This window comes from Dermacentor silvarum, chromosome 3 (genome assembly GCF_013339745.2).
Source record: "Dermacentor silvarum isolate Dsil-2018 chromosome 3, BIME_Dsil_1.4, whole genome shotgun sequence".
Classification (NCBI taxonomy): Eukaryota; Metazoa; Arthropoda; class Arachnida; order Ixodida; family Ixodidae; genus Dermacentor; species Dermacentor silvarum.
The window spans coordinates 197,616,130-197,636,534 of NC_051156.1; the positions used below are offsets into that span (position 1 = coordinate 197,616,130).

The 20,405-nt window shown below is 46.5% G+C and overlaps 2 protein-coding genes across 2 annotated transcripts; both read right to left on the minus strand.

Moving 5' to 3' along the window:
* Positions 1–8,519: 8,519 nt before the first annotated feature.
* Positions 8,520–14,228, minus strand: LOC125944422 (uncharacterized). Its single transcript, XM_049664891.1, has 4 exons — positions 14,223–14,228; positions 11,685–11,852; positions 9,771–9,905; positions 8,520–9,185 (listed from the first exon to the last, which is right to left on the minus strand). The coding sequence occupies exons 1-4, from the start codon at positions 14,226–14,228 to the stop codon at positions 9,036–9,038; spliced, it is 459 nt and encodes a 152-aa protein (XP_049520848.1). The 3' UTR covers positions 8,520–9,035.
* Positions 14,229–14,727: 499 nt separating this feature from the next.
* On the minus strand, positions 14,728–20,176 carry LOC125944576 (uncharacterized). Its single transcript, XM_049665070.1, has 3 exons — positions 20,100–20,176; positions 16,895–16,978; positions 14,728–15,013 (listed from the first exon to the last, which is right to left on the minus strand). The coding sequence occupies exons 1-3, from the start codon at positions 20,171–20,173 to the stop codon at positions 14,809–14,811; spliced, it is 363 nt and encodes a 120-aa protein (XP_049521027.1). The 5' UTR covers positions 20,174–20,176; the 3' UTR covers positions 14,728–14,808.
* Between the last annotated feature and the right edge of the window lie 229 nt (positions 20,177–20,405).

Genomic DNA, 20,405 nt, shown 5'->3' on the forward strand with positions numbered 1-20,405 from the left:
TATATATATATATTGAAGAAAAGAGAAGACGACGTACGTTGTATTAGCACAGTGTATTTTGCAACGTTTCGGCTGGTGGACCAGCCTTCGTCAAATATATATATATATATATATATATATATATATATATATATATATATATATATATAGGGTGTGTGGGGGCTTCGGAAAACATTGCAATCGTAGTGTAATGCAGAAACGGAGCGATTTATCCGACTTCCAAATGGGCATGATCACTGGCTTTCGGGCCAAGGGTGGAAGCATTTCCGGAACGGCTAAGTTTGTCAACTGTTCGCGTGCCGCCGTGGTAAAAGTTAACCGTGCATGGCAAAATGGGACTGTCCAAAATCCGCGATGGGGCAAATGTGGTGCACCGCGGGCCATAGATGACAGAGGTGAAAGGCGGCTGCGGAGATGCGTTCGGGCGAATAGACGTGCTACCGTTGAGCAACTGAGTGCCCAGATGTACCAAGGGGCGACCAACAGTGTCTCCCAAACTACTGTTCAGCGAACGTTGCTGCGTCTGGGCCTCCGCAGCAGACGCCTGGTTCATGCACTTATGCTGTTCATCGGCGATGAAGGCTGGAATTTTGCACGCCACTACCGCAACTGGACGTCTACTGAGTGGCGACAAGGGGTGTTTTCCGATGAATCACCTTTAATGCTCCATCGGACAGATGAATGAACCTTGGCGTATACGGCGTGAAACCTCTGAAAGCAAACACCCTGCAACCATTGCCGGAAGGGTTCAGGCTGGACCCTTCCATCGGCTTGTTCGCACCATGGATCCTCAACCATGTATTCTAGCGCAGCTGGCCACGGCACTGGAGTCGGCATGGAACACCTTCAGGAACCTAATTGATTCTCTTCCTGCACGTCTCGCAGCAGTCCGCCCTGCATGCGAAAGGTGGTTATTCTGGCTTTTTGACAGGTGGTCACATTAATGTAACTAGACTGTGTGTAACTAGACGGCTGCGGAGTTCCAGGTTTGGACCGATCCAGCAACCTCCACCAAATACCTATAATGAAGAGTTTGATATAAGCACTCTTTTTTACTACTAAAAACATACGCAGCAAGTTAACCAGCAATGTCGGAACCAGCTCAAAGCTTGCACTGCCACATTCTCTCTTTCTGAGCAGTGCGCTCTGCTTCTGCGACTAGTGCCGGTCTTCTTCGTTACAATAATTTGTATTGAAGTGTATAAAATAATGAACTAGAGTTGAATAGAAGTAGACATGAAATAAACGTGCCGCCGGTGGGAACCGAACCGACAGTCTTCGCATTATGGCACGCGATGGCCTGAGTGGCGCTGGCTAACACTCCCATGGTTGTACACACATAAATACAAAGAATGAGAACGTTGGAACAGCCACCGCCATAGCACAACTGGTAGTGCATCGCGCGCGTAATGGAAGTATTGTGGTTTCAGCGTCCTCAGGCGGCAAGTTGCTCATTGGTCTACTTTCATTTGCCTTCGATTTATTATCTTATACATTTCAACTCAAATTACAGGCCACTTCCCCTATGCTTTTCTTCACTTCATTACCTGTTGGCTTCTTATGTTCGTGATTAGCCTATTATGTAGTCTTTTACTCAATGTCAAAAATGTCATATAGCAACAATATACTAGGCATAACTGCAGTCTATACCTTTAGCTCATGTAGCTCGGTTTGTAACTCTCTACAGAGAATCTTCAGTGACTTCTGAATTCAGCAAATACCTATCGCTTGAGACCAATTGCGGCCCTAACGACAGTTGTCAAAATGAAATTTTACAGCACTTATGAGACGTGAAACGACAAACGAGTGCCCAACACCGAGACAAGCGGATCTGATGTCTGCCGTAGATGGCATCAAGGCGGCACAGATATCACTTGAAGAAAAGTTTGCCCTGGTGGCGGAAAGGCTACTAAATGTAGAAACAACCAGAGCCGGCGTCATTGACAGCATAGAGAATGCACTTCAGGCCACGCGAAAATTGATATCCAATGGAAAGCGGCAGAACAACGACATTCATTTTCACTTCAACGACCACGCCCCGCAACAACCTCGTTTTTCTTTGCGTGCGTGTGTGCGTGTGTGTGTGCGTGTAACGAACAAACACAAATTATGGGAGAAAACTGAAGAGAAGATTATCAGCCTACAAGCACGTCACCTTGACAGGAATGTCAGTTGCCATCGTAATAAATGATTTCCGAGTGCACACGTGGTTGTCTCTTGTTTCCTCGTGCTTGCCTCAGACCGCGGTTGATGAACAAGCGTGCGCCTACCGATGTGCGCGGTGTGTCCCTTATTCCTATATATGTATGTATGTATGTATGTATGTATGTATGTATGTATGTATGTATGTATGTATGTATGTATGTATGTATGTATGTATGTATGTATGTATGTATGTATGTATGTATGTATGTATGTATGTATGTATGTATGTATGTATGTATGTATGTATGTATGTATGTATGTATGTATGTATGTAGTAAGTATGCTTGTAACCGTTATCACGCCTTCCTGGGTGATTGGGTAGTCAGTGGTCCAATTCCGAGTGCCGTTCTTTAACGAATCTTTTTCGGGGCCTACATGGACGCCGACTTGGAATGCTGGGCATTTGACACTTGGGCTGTGCTTCCTTCCAATGAGCCTCTATGATACCAACTTGTGTCACTGGGTATGTGCCAGTAGGTGTGTGACGCTAATTAATGAACGTCTAGCTTTGACGCCAGCTTGGGTGACTATAGGTATGTGACTCTGGGAATGCGGCGCTCTACAGTGACAAAAAAAAGATACCTAACATTTCTTCGGTGTTGAGTGGAGCCAACCCACGTCACAAAGGTTCCTCAAGGACAGCCGTCCGATGCGTTAGCAGGCTGTGCCACAAGTGCTATGGGTATATATGCCACTATTCAATGAAAGTCTCGCCAACATGGGTCACTGCGTATGTGCCACCGAGTGTGCGGCAAGCGAGGAAGGAAATCTCAGCGTTAGCAAGCACCGGCGTACCACGCTTCTCGACTCGGAGGCAACGTGCGGAATCCTCAGCAGTGCCACAAGATGGCGCAGTGTGTCCAGAAAATAGCACGAAAGGGGAATGCAGTTACCGCATGACGCGTTTCTCAGCATAGGCGCGTCATGCGTTTTGGCGGCCACGCGCAGGCTTCCGTGCGGCGCTGCTAGATGGCGCCAAGTCTTCTTATGGAAGCGTGAAAGAGTAATCCCGCTGCAGAACAGGCCTCATAGATAACTCGTTTCGATGGTGGCAATACGATGTGTCATGACAAGCTTTCACAGCCATCGTGAGATGGGTGCTTCAGCTCTTTTCTTTAACTGAAGCAAAACGACTACCCTGGCATTCATGTGACAGAGTCGCAGACAGCCTATGGAAGTAGGGCAGTACTGCTGGGACGGTTACGAGAATGCGTTGAGTTTGCGTCCTCCCTTACCTTCCTCCGGAAGCCCTCCGCAACACCCAGTCTATAGCTTGTCAGCCCATACAGATCTGAGCAACTCTCGCACTTACCTGTCTTCAACTCCGCGACGTACTAGTGGCGTTCCTGTGCAGCATTCCCACTGGTGTAGATTTCACAGTGATCAACTTAAACGCACGGATGTCTATGCAAGACATCCTCAAAACAATTTAACCGAGTGGATCCTCATTCACACATGTGCAATGAGAATTGTGAAACCTACACCTCCCATCACCGAGCCGGTATTTTGTGCATTGTCGGTCACGGTTATGGTGTATGTCGTACCAATAAACAAAGCATTCATATGACGTGGGTTTCTTATATCGGTAGATACGGGCACCCTCCTGAGGGCGTACCGTTAAGGAAGCATCCTTTTCGTAATTGTCTCTCACCTTCAGATTGGCGTCATGATTGGCGTGATCTGCAGATTGGCGTCAGAAAGTCTATGAGAGCGAAAGCGGTGTACGTCGTCATGTGATGGCCGGAGAGCGCGTCTTCGACCATGTGTTACTCAGAGCCCGATATCGCTTCGCGGTCGTCTTTAGAGGTAAAAGAGATAATATTGACTCGGCCCTGCGAAAGTGGGTGTACAGTGGGTGAAAACCACCACTACAACAGCTCAGATGCAATACTTTATTACAAATTAAATTAAATTATGGGGTTATACGTGCCAAAACCACGATATGATTATGAGGCACGCCGTATTGGGGGACTCCGGAAAATTTGGACCACCTGGGGTTCTCCGTGCACCTAAATTTATAAGTACACGAGTGTTTTTGCCCCCCCCCCCCATCTAAATGCGGCGCCGCCGTGGCCGGGATTTGATTTGATCCGCGTCATTGTGCTTAGCAGCCAAACACCATAGCCACTAAGCAAACATACCGGGTAACACTTTATTGCTTTAGAGTAATGGTAGTAGTGGTAATTTTGGCAGCACGCCGTTGCTGGTCATATTGCCGTGTTCCTTTTTCTCTTAGCCATTCCGCGTATTCGCGCTGCTCCTCGGGAGTCCAAACTATGCGTTGCGTACCCATAGCGGTACTACAACAGCAACGAAATCGGTTGCTAGGCTATAGTTCGTTTATATTGGAAAGACTAGAGACGTCACTCCCCGTCTGCCGTCGCCGCGGCAGCTTGCGCAACAGTAATCTTTACCGGGAAACGTATGCGGGGAGCGCTACGTGCTTCGTATTGTTATCAGGAGCACCTCATCATCAATTATGCGGTTTCAATGCTTGTTTTGCGCTTGTTCTTTATTATAACGGATGCTGTTCTGTGTGTTGTATGCGTGATTCCAAAGAATGAATGAATGTATGAATGTATGCGCTCGCACTGGCCCCCAAAACGAGAAGCGTGGCGCGCCGGTGCCTTGGAACGCCTAAATTCATGGTTGCGGGGGTAGCGCTAAACTGACACGGGACGAAAGAAATACAATACGACGGACAAGGTTGCTGCTTTAGAATAGTTTCCTCGCCTACCGCACATTCAGTGGTACATACTCAGTGACCCTTGTGAACCAGAGCCATGCCATTCGGGATAAGTTGCGTGCGCCAGCTGAAGCTCAAGATGGGAAGTGACTCGTGGTTATTAGGAACGATAATGCCACGGGGAAGAATGCTACGGGGAAGAGCGACATTTCTGGCCAATAGAGCGTCAACAATAGGAGTCAGGATGTAATCGCCATGTGGAATAGAAGGGAGAGATATCAGGTTCACATACGTAACGGATTGAGGTGTCAGACAAATGTAATGTACAAAATTGCCGCGCGACTGGCCGCTCGAGGCACTATGCTTGTATTCGCGGGCTTCTTTCACGCACGGAAAAACACTTTTATGTAGCACGTATTGAGCAACAGAAAGCTGTATCGGGAGTTTTTCATGTTGCTCTACTGTTTTCTCATTGACACTTTTCATCTAATTTTAATATTTCAGAAGTTGATTAATGAATTAAGACTAATTATCAAATTAGGCGGAATGCAAGAAATATTCTGAGTATCTCTAAGCGACCGCAAGCAGCATTACCGTGGTTCTGTTGAGCTAGGTGGCATTTGCATATTTTTAAAGTTTGGCGAAAGTTACGTGACACCCTGTATATATATATATATATATATATATATATATATATATATATATATATACATACATACACAGCCACACGAGCGCTTCTTCGATCGTCGTGTTCATTCTCTTTCTGGCGCCTTCTCCAATGTAGAGAAATCGCTTGTAACAATTAGTTTGGCCATCAGTCAAAAGATAACGCCCAAGAGAAAGCACACGCACAAAAAAAAAAAAAAAAAAAATGTTGTCTTCGAAGCAGGCTTTCGTTTGATGCCATCTAAATAACAAAAGTGCAAGCTCGCATCGCCCCTAACAGTTACTGTATTTTGAAGACAAGGAGAAGCTCTAATGCGCGAATCACTCTAAGACATTTCAAACACTGCTAAGCAGTTGATATGTAAAATTTCCGGCAATTTTCAAGGCGCGAATAAACGCAACACAAGCTTTTTTTATCTCGGAAATTTTGGACAGTGAAAGACATTTTTGCCCACGTTATAGCAAGATCTCGACATTCTGTAACGAAACCCCCTTTTTCTTTATTGCGAGAGCAATTATATGGACACTCCACGCACATTTCTGCCGTCGTCGTCGTCGTCGTGAAGTTATGTATGAAGTCCACGGGCGTACTCTGTATGTGCGAGTGAAAGCATGCGATGGTGAGCCGGCAATCGCGGCTCGCGCGCGCAAGGGCTGGAAGCAGCAAGGAAGTGCGCAGTCTTCCAGTGGCGCACAGCGCTTCGGAAGGAAGGTAGGGAGGTGGAGGGGCCGCGCTTTGCTGCGGCCGCGCGCTCCCGCCAGGCTGGAAGGCTCCGGGGGGGAGTGGGGGTGGCGGCATTCTGCACCGCGAGCGCCCGCCGGCGCGGCTGTATCTTGAAAGCTCTCCCTGTGTTTTCGTGGCGAACGTCGCGTTGATGCGAGCGCCGGCGCGACGCTCAATTCGCTCGCTGCTGCTGGCGCGCTGACTCACACCAGCGTTTTGACAGCGAGATTCCGCGGTCGTCGGGTAAGATGCGTTCATGTTTGCTTGTGCGCGTGATACGTACCGTGCTTGCTAATTTAGTTAGTGTGTCTATGTTTACAAGTTTATACGGCCGATAAAACTACTATGCTTACTTTGTATAGCTGGTCCACTAATTTGTTACTGCAATCGATGCTGATCGTCTTTCGGGCGAAACCGCGACTTTTTTTGTTCCCTCGCAGATTCTCGGTAGCTTTCGGAACACACTCATCTACCGGTCAATGACAGCTGTGCTCTTTACTGGCTATTGTACAGTCTGCACACTTGTGGATGTCTAGGCTCTAGGATTGCGGATGCCACAAGGTCGATTACATGTAGCTGGTTCACCATATATAGGTTAAGCAAGTGGACCCCTTCAGACCTCCAGAATAGTTTCAAAGCAGCAGCTATATATTAGTAGATTACATTCTGCGACAAACTTAAAACCGTTCAGCAATGGTAAAGTATTTCGAAATATTTTTATTCATTTCGATGCAAAATCTTTATTGACGAAATGAAAACAAAGTTTTTTTTTGTTCATGGCGCTTTACTGCCTTACGTCTTATGGTAAAAAGATACTTTGTGCCATTTGTGAAGCGTAACGAAAAGGTGACTCCCATTATATCAGTTTGTTCGGAACATTTAACTTAGGATGACTTCACTCTTTCCGGCGAGTAGATAATTGCTTTCTTTCTTTTTTAAATATCTTGCTGGTGTTTACAATCGCAGTGTGCACATGTTCAGGCACTAACCATAATAAATTATGGTTAGTGCCCGACATTGTGATTTGTTATTGTTAGTGCCTGACATTGTGATTTAGTGTAAAACTTCCACGCCTGACATAATACCTAGTAAAGAAATTTGTTTGTCAGAAGCAATTCGCGACTCCAAGTAAGTGCTCGCTACCTAGCGGCTGCACCGAGAAACAGCCGATCCAGGTTCAGGCTTGAAGCGAAAGGGGGTGTCCTATCATGGCATGGCACTGAATGCTTCGTAGTTCTCAAATCGTCGTGATGTCGCCGCGCGCAACCCCGAAAATGAAAAAAAAAAGATGGATGTCGAAAGACTTTTCTTGTGTACTATTATGCGTGTCGTCGCAGTGGAAATATGGCAATGTATCATTTCATCTTTACCCGAAAGAAGCAGACGGGCGCGCATGGTAGAGCGACGTGGATAACAAACCCACATTATACCGGTTTGTTCGAAACACTTCCCTTGGGATGACTTCACTCTGCAGTGGGTAGATCATTGCTCTCTTTTTGGTTTATTTTAACGAACACGACTGGGGGATTCTATATGGGGTCCAAACGCCGAGACAACCACACTACGATAATGGCACTGGTTGAAGAACCAGGTAGCCTAAACGTGTGCAACTTACTTGCACGCACATCTTTCACTACATTTGTTTTAATTTTTTCTTCTTTTTTTTCTTTTTATTAACGGCGCGGTTCTCTTTCAATGAGTAATATTTTTGTTTTTGAAGGACATTCGACGGAGTTCCAACGCCAAAGACTGACTTATTTTTTGTGAAGTCGAGATATAATGTGGGAGAACGCCACGTGAACACCGTGCCGTACCTTCTACTCACGTGGCATACGGACCTTAGATAAAGCTAATCTGTAGGGAATACTGTAGGATACTGTAGCAGAATACTGTAGGATGTGAACATCGATCGTTTCGCATTAGTTGTGCAAACGGCAGCTCGTTATTCGCAAAGTATCCTATATTCAATTCGACTCCATTGCACGAGACGTTGTCGTTCTGCATATGTTTAAAAGCGTTTTCGGCCGTGTCTGTGCAAAGCTTCACTGTATTGCTGTTTCACCTAACTAAAGTGGTTAATGCTATTTAGGTGGGTTTCTGTGCAAACGTGACGGAGAATACATGTGCAGCAGCTCACTTGAAAGGCAATCAGTAGCAGCGATGCTGAGGGTTGGCTTTTCAGTGCGTGAAATCAACGTGGGAAAGACTTATAGTTCTTTTCCTTATTCAAAGAATTTCCTTCAGTATTTAGAACATAGCACATAATTATCGACGGTTATCAAAGAGCATAAAACCGCGTATTCGAGCTTGCCGTGTACGGCGAACACGAGTAATGCGGGAGCATGCAATGTTGCAAAATCAAGCACTCAGTCACATGACGTCATCCACTCAGTGCAAGATATCACATCTACATTACGTGACGTTCCATTATGCAATGTCCAGTCCATTATATCGCGAACGCTTGAGAGCAAAATAAATGTAAATTTAACATATCCGTACAACACCGCGTCGTATCCGTGGCAACGTCGTAGCCTAACTGTCAACCCGTGCTCGGCGTTTGACACGGTCGTTTCAACCCCGCAAAACAATAAAAAAATATATGCATATCACGCCTTTGATGGCACACATCGCCGATGCCGCGTGACACATGATTTTCAAGGTTTATGCAGTCAAGTTCTTCACTGATGTCAGCTGCACGATAAAAACGAAATAGCGGAATAAATTAATTTGGCCTCTGGGGAGGAGGCACGGTAATCAGGCACCAAAGGCGAGATAGGTGTCGTTGCTGTAGAGGGTCGCGTTGGTGTCCAACGGCTCCAGGGAAATCAGGTACCGGCCAAACGTGTTAACAGAGAGGATGGACGTGAACACAATGACAGTCTTGACCACGACACCAATGAGTGCCTGCAAAAAGGACAAGAGGCCGAGAGGCGCAATTTCAAGGTGATACACAGTTCGAGTACATCGCGCTAATATAATATGCACCACTCAGATATATAGAAAGCCGTTTTCAGTGTTTCGGAGGCACTTTTCATTTGTTTAAAGCGGTAAATTTCTCATTAAAATTACCTATTGAAAAGGAAAGGGTTTCGCGCGCGCTGCGCCCGCTTCGTTTCCGTTCAGTTCAGTGTCGGAAAACCGACGGGACGGCCACGCATTGTGCGTACCCCCGAACAACAGGCAGCTCTCGCCGATTGCAGACGGGAGATCGCACTTGATCGTCGACATGCCGATCCTATACGGTGCGAGCCGCTGAAGTTGTGGTACTCCGCCAACGCCCAGCAGATCACCTGACCTTCCCTTGGTCACGGTCAAGTTACTCACAAGAAAACATAATCGTCAAACACAAGGTGAACCCAGGACAACCTTCGCTTACCCCCAATTTTCCGGTAGGGGAAGGGCCTATAGGATTTTTTCTAACACAAATCCCTGCAACCTAGGTCAACTTTTTGTCGTTCAGAACTACGAGGTGACGTGGCGAAACCGCACCAGCTGGGCCATGGGCACGTCGATGACTTCGTGCGCCACGATGAGCGGTATCCGGATGGGTAGGATCATGTTGGACGACGCACTCAGGGCGACGGGGACCGCGTACAGTACTGGAGCCACCCCGGTTTCTCTCGCCTGCGTTTGAAAACCAACGCAGCAGCGTTCACGAAGAACACTTGAAAAAAAATTAGTTCGTTTAACTGCTATAAGAGGCCTGATGGCGTAAAATGGTTCCTTAAGAGTTAAGTTGCTACGAGCATCTCGCTGTTCTGAAAGCCTGAACATCACGCTATACACAGTAGCGTAACGATTTTCGCTAGGCCAACGCCATGACATATGATTAGGCAGTGGACAGGTATACAAATATATTATTGCGATAGCAATTATATGGACACTTCCACCGTATTTCTGCCGTCGGCGTCGCCGTCGTCGTCGCCGTCGCCGTGAGGTTCCGTATAGATAAAATCTCTGCCGCGCGCCGTATGCCCGAGCGGAAGCGTGCGGGGACGCACGCTGTCACGGGGAGCGAACGCACTCAATCTTCCACGCGCAAGCAAGGAAGCGGGAAGCGAGCGCCGGAGGGAGCGGAGGGGGGGGGGGGGGGGGGGGGCGCATTTCTACTCTGCCAACAACCGCGCTCGTCGCTCGCTCGCACCGTCTCTTATCTGCACACGGCTCTGACCTTTATGCGCCGTGTATTCGCGGCTCAGTTTCCGTTGAAGCGATAGACCGCACGTACCTTCGCCGCTGCGGCGTATCCGCTTGCTGCCAGAGTTTTGACGGTCGTTGTCTGCAGTCATTCAGTGTGATCTATTCATGTTTGTTTGTGCGCGCTCACACCACGCTTGTTCATTCCGTTAGTAATAGTCGGGCCACATTTTCCAACGCACGCTACACATGCAATGCTGCCCGGATCGGCAGTGCAGCGCTAGAGGTGTGTCCCTTCGCACGCGCTGCCCACGGGAAGCGCTTCTCATCAACACCACCGTTTCACACGCGCCTTCTCGCGGTCATCGAGTCTCTCTTCATGTCGGTCTACTTACGCCGCAGCACACCTGTTTACTTAATCAGGTCATATTTACTACAATTCATATTGCTACCAAAGCCGCTCACCTTACGTCGTATGACATTGCTTTGTTGCTATCGCATTCATTGCTTCGCCCTTAGGGCGAAACTGTGACATTTTTTTGTTAAAATATAGGTGGGGGCGTTATAAGCCGCTTCCACACAAAAATATTCTTAGACAACATTGCAATATTTAGCGCTATAATAGCACGTATTTAGCATAACACGAGGTGACACTGTTCTTATATCTAGATAGGTTAGAGAACGTAATTCAAGTGAAAATTTACGATCAAAATTTCGAACTGGAAAGGCTGTTCTTCGCGCCTATAGTTTAACCTTAGCCATATAAACAGTGTTTTGAATTGCACAAGCTAAACATTGGTACGCCTTTCTCGAAGGAAAATCAATCAATCAATCAATCAATCCTTAAACTTACCCAGGCATGTGAGTCGGTCAGTCAAGTCTCCTATACGTGGCCCATATAAGCACTGTATATAAAAACCCGTATTGCGATTGGCCATCATGTAGGATACCATATTGTCAATATGGTATTACTTGCTCAAAATAAACGGATCTGAGATGACCTTTATACGCGCCCAGTGTCTGGGCCACCGTGCACCTGAACTCTTTCTCCTCGTGCCTTCTCCTCTTCCCTTTTAATCCCTCCCCCTCTTTATCCCTTCAGTGCAGCCAACCGGGCATCCGCCTGGATGACGTATTCGCCTTTCCTTGTTGTCAATCTATCTATGGCGTTACTCATTGTCAGTCGTACGATCCATATCGTCCTTTATACGATCATTCGATAAATCAATGACGCAAAGAGCAAGAAGAAAGCGGTGCACCGCGTACAATATCCAAGACGATGGGCATGAGGACGTGGCTGAGTGACTCGTTGTCGTCCATCTCGGCCAACACGCTGCCCACGGCGCCGAACAGCATCTGGTTGGTCAGCCGGGAGTTGGACGCCCAGAACTCCGCCCCGACCGTCGCGAACCCGGTCTCCACCAGGTTGTTGCGCTGCGCTCACGCCCACAACTTATAAGCTCGAGCTGGCCCACTGAGGAACACTGCACTCCTGCTATATAGTGTTCTGCCTAAAGCGAATAAAACAACTCCTACGCAGTCACAAAAATGCTTCGCGTCCAGTTAGCAACAGCTGTCGCCGGGCGACTATATACTGTGGCTATAGGTTTGTACGTCATAGATGTTGGTCTCGTTGTGTATTACCACCGTGGGATTAGACCAGCAGCTTGTAAGGTACGTGCTGGTTGAGTGAAAGGCGGACGATCGAGAGAAGCGAAGCGATACTGCGGTGGGCTAGCCGCGTATCAGCGTATAGAATAAATTGAGCGCAGTGCCTACAGTGTGTTGGAGACACCGCATTCTCCACAGCGCTTCAGCCGGGGCGACGTTCTATAAGACTGATCAGCAAGGTGACGCCAGACGTCGCAGTCATTACCTCAGCGCACGGTTTCTCTTCTCTCTCTCTTTCTCTGTATGTTATTCTGTCTTTTTTTTTTTTTTTTTTAGTCACTGGCAGGAAATTTCTTTACATTGCCGGTGGGGACGACGTCGCGTCATCGGCGTACTGCCCCCTCGCTTTCCGCAACAATCATGAGGCCCGGGAGCGCTATACTGGACCGTAAAGTTTCGCATACATATAATTACTAGAGGAACCTCTGGCGCGAACTTTCTGAGCGGAAACGACGAGATCTGCCATCTCCAGGTGATGCGTAGACGTGGCGGTACGTTATAGAGGTGCAAGGGGGCTACAGCAGTGAAAGGCAAAATACAGGAAACGGAACATCCGCACGTGGTAACCCGGGGGCGGTGCATGGGTACGGGCGACAAATCAGGGAACGGTTTCCCCCCTCCCCCCATTAAAGGTTGGCGCTACTTAGTAAAAGCGGCGGTGGGGCGTGTCGATGGAGGGGTGTTTTAGACACTGCAACATTAGCACTGCCACAAGTTCGTGCCACCTACGAGAAGCGCTCAGTCATACACAGGCCCAGCCAGCGCTTGAGCGTGTGCATGTATGTGGGCTTCATAAACTCATTCCGGTAAAGGTGCATGCCTACGTCGGTGACAACTTAAGCATGCAGTGGGAAAAGGACCGGCTGTCCATATAAGAGCTAACTTGTGTACTTTCGCCAGTCAGCTCATTTTTGTGACGTCACGGTCATTGCGAATTTCTTTACATTTTCGAGTATGGAAGAGAGTAGGTGCAGTGCGGTTTTGTGGGCGGAGCTTGTAATGAATTCTTGGGTTGCCACGGTGTATAACAGCTGAAACGCTGCAAGTAGGAACGACAGCTAAAGGAGAACAAGATCGAGCTCATTAAAATTCTGCCGAATTTCATTAACCCTTTAAGAGGAAGCTTTAGCTCGGGCCCAACTCCGATGCCACCTATTCAAATACATGTGAAACGCAGAAACGCTTTTTTGGGATAACCAGTAGTCCGATTTTAATGAAATTTGTTGCATTTGAGAGAGAAAGTTAAATTGTAGTGACTTTTTGAAGTGGAATGTCGACTTGGGGCCTGAATGATTTAACTGGAATTTTAGAAAAGTTGGTAAAAAAATAGAAGCACGAAGTTTACAAATTCGTAGCTCTGCACCTAAAACAGGGGCGGTATTCTGTAAGAGTCTACCTAGTGGACTGTCCATTTCGGCTGTCGCTGATTGGCTGCTGCTTGCACGTGCAGGAAGGAGACTGGCTGGCACATTCCTGCACATCAAGCAGCAGCCAATCAGCGACAGCCGAAATGGACAGTCCACTAGGTAGACTCTTACAGAATACCGCCCCAGATATCGTGGTTCTGTAGACTAATATATTAGAGCATCCAAAGAGTAAAAACTTGATATGTCATTTATATCTTACGTAAATTTTTTAGTGTTATAAGAGTTTTGCAAAAGTACCACTCACAAAATAGTGCTCTATTTAAGAGCCACGTGTAATATGCAGATTTTGTCTTCTTCAGATGCGCTATTAGGTGCAATTTACATAATTGTGACGTCATTTTCCATTGCTGAGATACAGAGCTGTAAACTTGATAGTTTGATTTTCTGAAAATTAGTTTTTGTTTCAATTTTAATTAAATATTCACCCCCTAAATAGAGAATTTGCAACCAACAGATACCAAATTCTAGCTTTTTTTTTTTAAGTGCAACAAATCTAATCAAATTTGGTGCCAGTGGTCGCCGAGAAAAACTATTTCTCCTTTCCCATGTATTTAGAGAGGGAGCCCCGAGCTAAAGCTTCCTCTTAACCCCCAAACTCGAGCTATACTCGATCGTCCTGCAAATTGGTATTAATATTGCCGAATACGCGGTGTCCTACTCGTCCACGCCGCTCTTTTCATTGAGTTAGTCTCTACGAATGACTCACGTGCATCATATCATACCGTCGCCTACATTGTAGAGTTCGGGCACTCGTGCCTACTATTTTGTAATTTAAATTTATTTATGCTGTTACGTGTCGAGAGAATATTATTGAAGCCGTTCCTGTGTTGCGAGACCAACTGTCCTGATCGCAACACGATTTGTTATACAAGGTTTCCACCAAGTGCCATGATTCGTGAGCAATGCGCATAGAAGTGTTTTCATCGTACAGTGTACAGTATACGAACTCTTACTTTACGCGGGTGCATGTGGATCGCTTTCTCTAGTATGTTCTCATGCTTACAATTATGTTTTTTTTTTTGCAGACTCAGTATGTTTCTTTGTTTATGACGTGTGCTGGCAGATTTCTCGACTGTGTATCTGGAACCGGCTTTAATGTAGCCTACCTTGCATTCGTTGTGAAGTTGTTAAACGACAGTTACAAAGAATAGAACATATTTTATATTTCATGAATGATCACGCAGCGTGTAAATACTGGAGGAAACAAAAAAAAATATTTTTTTTGCAGTTTTCCGGGAAGATTTAGGGAGTGAAGGGATTGCGCAACAACCGTAAGCTATACATTGCACAGTTTACTTCCATCTCAAGCAGCACACCTCGACAATGCGCGCGATGAGCAGGACGGCGCACTGGACGATGACCACGGGCCAAGGCAAGTCACGTGCCACTGCATTCCAACAGACCATTCGGCGCTCAGGGTTCCAGTACTGGCTCGCCGACCAAGGCATCGCGCTGGTCATGATCAGCACGCCGCTTCCGAATACCACCAGGTCGTCCCTGAGCAGTCGAGTGAAGCATTCTCTTTAGTGGCGATAGGAAACGAGCTTTCAAGCATTCCAAAAAAAAAATAAAAAAAAACAAGAATTGCTATCCTTTTATGTTGAATCAAATTAAATTCTGGGGTCTTACGTGCCAAAAACCACGATGCGATTATGATGACGCCGTAGTGGTGCACTCCGGATTAATTTCGACCACCGTGGGATCTTTAACGTGTCCCCAGTTCGCGGGACACGGGCGTTTTTGCACTTCGCCCCCACCGAAATGCGACCGCCACGGCCGGGATTCCATCCCGCGACCTCGTTCTTAGCAGCGCTACACCATAGCCGCTAAGCAACCGCGGCGGGTGTTTTATTTTAGCAGAACCTGCTCCTATATTTATGTAAAAGGACAATGAGGAAAATGTTAAGTCGAGCTAGATCGATAAATCATTCGTCCAGAAGTCTATCACCGTTTTCGGTGCGCCAATATATCACATGGTTGCGTATAGAAAACTGCTGCCGAAGGTACTGCTAATGCTCCTCAATTCGAACTGCCCGCGCCGGGACGGATGAGTTGACGGAATCTGCACATAACTACACTCTTATGCCGCTCTGTGTGAATCAGCCGGCGCTGACGTCACACGAGAGGTGTCATAACCCACAACAGGTGGCGCCACTGCGATTTTGCATTTTCGTCATTTTTCTCGCTTAAAGTAAACACTCTTCACACTGCAGTGACCTGGTCAAAACTGCGCCGCGTTGAAGAATGGACAATGCCGCAAGGAGTAAAAACGCGTCTAAAGATGCTCGGATTGAAGTTACATTTCTGAGGGAGGTTCCTGTAAACAAAGTAAATTCGTGGCTTTGAAAATAAAATTTGGTAAATTTCGGTCTGGGTGGCAATTGAACCCGGGCCTCCACGGTCCGAGACGAGTATGCTTCCCGTGAAGCCTCGGCTGTTTTTTTTTAATTTATTGTTGAAGGCACGGCTGTTCCACGGTTGTGACATACTAAAGGTGGGCCTAGTGCGTGCCTGATTGCACATGTCACGTGGTCGCAGAGACGTGCGTTCGTCGTCATCTTCTTGCACAGCTGGCAGGATTTCGCCTTCACGTTTTACAAACGTGTAAGACTTGCTTACTTCTTTTTAGTCCTTTTTAATAGACTGAGAAGATTTAAAATAAGAGACGTGCGCTATGAATGAACGATTTCAAGACTTTTGCTTGTGCACTGCGATTCTCAAAAATTTTGAGGAATAATCCAATCAAGAATCTCGTTCAGAGGAACTTGTTGTTGAGCGAGTTGGTGCATCTCAGCAAATATTCTTTTTTTTTTTTTAACCTGCGCGAACTAACGACCACAGAGAGAGCATGAACCAAGCACAGGCGCAGTTATTTAAACAACTCCGTATTTAGTGGGGCGGACAAACGGAAGCCTTCAAGCTGATTAAGCGTTGTCATCTTCGGTGCCAATTCCCATTTGTCACGCTTATGAGCTGCTTTTCATCTATAATCATGTACCAACCAGCCCAAATCTGCACTCTTATATCAGTATATCATTTGTCGTTTTCATGGATCTGAAAAAAAAGAAGAAAACACGCCGGAAAATACAATCTAGATTGTCAAACGTCTGTTTACTTATCTACACTGCCAAACACAGTCAAAAATAGAACGTCCCCCCTTACGTTATCTCAGATGAAATATTTGCACGTAGTGTTCAAAACGTCCACTCGAATGCGCTTTATTGGAGGGGCTTTTCGAAACAACTCTATGCTCTATATATGGAAGAGCGTTATTTAAACGCAGTGCCTTCTTTACACGCTCGGCTCGTGGTGCCGAAGAGTAGTAGTCAGTCGCGTGTCGCGTTTGTGAATGTAAGCCTCGAAAAACTCGCTACTCACTTTATATTGTAGTGGAATACTGGGGCCATGAGCATGAACAGCAAGTAAAAGATGAACGCGTAGACCAGAAGGTAATCATGTCCGCTAAAAGAACGGGAAAAAAGAAAGGAAAAACATCAAAATTGAGGTTCTTACCTTATTAGGGCTACACGTTCCAGTACATTTGTTGCCGGCTGGTGCCACATAGACATGGTGGACTCACGCGCGTCTTTCAGAAAGAAGCGACCAACATAGACTGCGCGAGACTTTCGAGATGTAGCGATGAGAAAGTATACAAAAAAGATCTCATGTGGAGGCACATGTTCGCTCTCTTCGTTCAATTAAATCAAATCAAAATAAAAATCAAAATCAAATTTATTTCACATCCAATACATGATGTAGACGGCACAGACAAAAAGCCGAAATCAATTCGGCTTGACAGGGGTCTGCGCCCCTTTCAAATTTGTGTTTAAGTTAAGTTTGACCCTGCAGTGTTTTCCCAGACAAGGTGACAGTACTTTATGGGTGAAAAAAAGAGAGAGTTATAGGACTAATAATTTGATGGAAGTGGGCAGAGAAGAGTCTACCTTTGCAAGGGCACCCTCGAGACCTGCAAGTTTACCGCTAAGCGTGTCAAAATGTTTATTCCAGGTTCAACGTTCATCAAAAGTGACGCCAAGGCATTTAACTGAGGAGTTTACACCCATTGGTGAGTTTACAATAATTATACGGTCAGTAATTTTAGCCCTAGATTTTAGCCCTAGAATTTTTAGGTTGAAATAGAGGGGCTTTCGTTTTGTTCGTGTTAGTGGTTAATGAGATTACTCGACACTACGTATTAAGCTTATTTAGTGCTGAATTTGCAAGTCACAAGTTCACTACACCTAGCAGACCTAAATAATAAGGTGGTATCGTCGGCATAGATAATATATTTGGCCGCTGAAGTAATGTTTGTTATGTCGTTAACATAAGCATTAAATAATAGCGGCCCAAGAATGCTGCCCTTAGGCGCCCCACTTGCTACTAATTTAAGATGCGATGTATTATTTTCTCTTATAAGCACTTGACATCGGTACTCCAGATAGCTCTTTATTATACTTAAAAATAAGCCTCTAAAGCTTATGGCTCTAAAGCCATAGGTTTCGAGATTTACTATTAGTGTTTCATGGTTAATACAATTTGAAGCCCTTGGAGAAGTCTATGAGCACCCCTAGTGTTAATAACTTTTCTTCATATGCGTTAGGTATACATTCTTCGTGGGTTAAAAGTGCCTGTTCCGTTGAGCGTCCTTTCGTGAAACCAAATTGGGCGTCGGTTAAGGAGGTGATGTTTTTCACAAAACGAAACCCTTCTAAAGTTAATTAATTTTTCAATACATTTAGAAAAAATGTCACAGTTTCGCCCTAAGGGCGAAGCAATGCATGCGATAGCAACACAGCAATGTCATACGAAGTAAGGTGAGCGGCTTTGGTAGCAATATGAATTGTAGTAAACATGAGCTGATTAAGTAAGCAGGTGTGCTGCGGCGTAAGTAGACCGACATGAAGAGAGACTCGATGACCACGAGAAGGCGCGTGTGAAACGGTGGTGTTGATGAGAAGCGCTTCCCGTGGGCAGCGCGCGTGCGAAGGGACACACCTGTAGCGCTGCACTGCCGATCCGGGCAGCATTACATGTGTAGCGTGCGTTGGAAAATGTGACCCGACTATTACTAACTGAATGAACAAGCGTGGTGTGAGCGCGCACAAACAAACATGAAGAGATCACACTGAATGACTGCAGACAACGACTGTCAAAACGCTGGCAGCAAGCATACGCCGCTGCGGGCGAAGGTACGTGCGGTCTATCGCTTCAACAGAAACTGAGCCGCGAATGCACGCGGCGCATAGAGGTCAGAGCCGTGTGGAGATAAGAGACGGTGCGGCGAGCGACGAGCGCGGTTGTTGGCAGAAGAAAAGTGCCCCCCCCCCCCCCCCCCCGCTTCCTCCGGCGCTGGCTTCCCGCTTCCTTGCTTGCGCGTGGGAGAGATAAGAGACCGTGCGGTCGAGCGACGAGCGCGGTTGTTGGCACAGTAGAAGTGCCCCCCCCCCCCCCCCCCCCGCTCCCTCCGGCGCTGGCTTCCCGCTTCGTTGCTTGCGCGTGGGGGATTGAGTGCGTTCGCTCTCCGTGATAGCGCGCGTCCCAGCACGCTTGCGCTGGGGCATACGGCGCGCGGTGAAGATTTTATCTATACGGAACCTCACGGCGACGGCGACGGCTACGGCGACGGCGACGGCAGAAATCCGGTTGAAGTGTCCATATAAGTGCTATCGCAATAAAAACCGGTAGGATCGATATAGATCTGTAATTTGATAATAGATTCTGCAACATTACTGCGCCTACATAGCTCGCTTTAGAATGTACGCGGCAGAGCCGGGCGCCATCACGCCGTAGATACGTCGGGAATGCGTTGCCACGTTGGTGCGTGACATTTTCGACTTGTGACTTGTTAGCGTTGAATGAAAGTGCAAATTTTCTAAACCTTAGACATAACACTGACAAAGGCGTGATTTACCTGAACAATTTATTGTAATACTCACTTGTACGAACCACGGGCCGATATTCATAAAGCTTTTCGTTCATAAGGACCTTTCGCCATTGTAGGAAGTTTACGAATTTGAATGTTCAGAGGTTGGTAGGTATGCTAAATCGCAAAGATAAATCAGCGTAGACTGCATGATACATTCTTTAAATAACTCTAGTTTTATTTATTTTCAAGAAAGACGAACGAATTCTTCGTAAAGGAAACGAACGCAACGCATTCTTTTCTGGAATTTCGCGTCCAGGCCTAAGCGCCACCACTTCAGCGTGACGTCATTGATTTCAAAGTAATTTATCTCAGTTGTGTCGTTTTCTTGTAGCAAAAGATCTCCAAAATTGCCTGGTTGATTGCTTTTTTTTGATCCCCAATGCTCATGTATATTACCGATAAAGAAGTAATGAGACACTAGTAGCTAGCTGTAAAAATCATTGACGTTAAGGCCAGCTCTTGTGGGACCTTGACATCAGCGTCGTCACCCGCATTTTCTTTTTTCTATCTACTCTCTCTTATCAAGCCTCCTGTGTCGGTAGGACTGGCCGTTTAACTAGAGCAGAAGTGTACTAAACTAATGCAACTTGACTTAGCAACGTAGCTCTGCACCAGAGGCTTTCACAGTTCTAGTTAGCTGAGATTTCGTACACGCACCTTACGGGTCCTAGCTTCATCAACTTCTTGCCCGCCGCAATGCATACGTTCCGGTGCTCCTTCACGCTCTGCATCACATCGCTGCACAATCACAGAGTAGCGTGTAACAACATGATTCACAAAAGACGTTCACTTCCCTAATGGCGGTATCAATATTAATAGGCGTTGCGTCAGCAATGCGAGTAAACTGAGAAAATACTCTCGTTGTATAAAGCCATAATGTTGCGTCGAGCCATGCACTTGTAGATATGACATTTTGTAGTCTATCTACGCTGCAGCACCTGTCGGTGTGAATCGGTAGGCCTA

What these genes read in the sequence shown, in the direction of transcription:
- LOC125944422 (XM_049664891.1), bottom strand. An exon ending in TGCCCATCGTCTTGGATATT is followed by an intron (nt 9,906 to 11,684) that starts GTACGCGGTGCA and finishes TTTCAAACGCAG; the next exon opens with GCGAGAGAAACCGGGGTGGC. An exon ending in ACGTGCCCATGGCCCAGCTG is followed by an intron (nt 9,186 to 9,770) that starts GTGCGGTTTCGC and finishes TCCTTTTTGCAG; the next exon opens with GCACTCATTGGTGTCGTGGT.
- LOC125944576 (XM_049665070.1), bottom strand. Translation starts at nt 20,173, where the DNA reads ATGCAGAGCGTGAAGGAGCACCGGAACGTATGCATTGCGGCGGGCAAG. An exon ending in ATGAAGCTAGGACCCGTAAG is followed by an intron (nt 16,979 to 20,099) that starts GTGCGTGTACGA and finishes CCGTTCTTTTAG; the next exon opens with CGGACATGATTACCTTCTGG. An exon ending in GTATTCCACTACAATATAAA is followed by an intron (nt 15,014 to 16,894) that starts GTGAGTAGCGAG and finishes TCGACTGCTCAG; the next exon opens with GGACGACCTGGTGGTATTCG.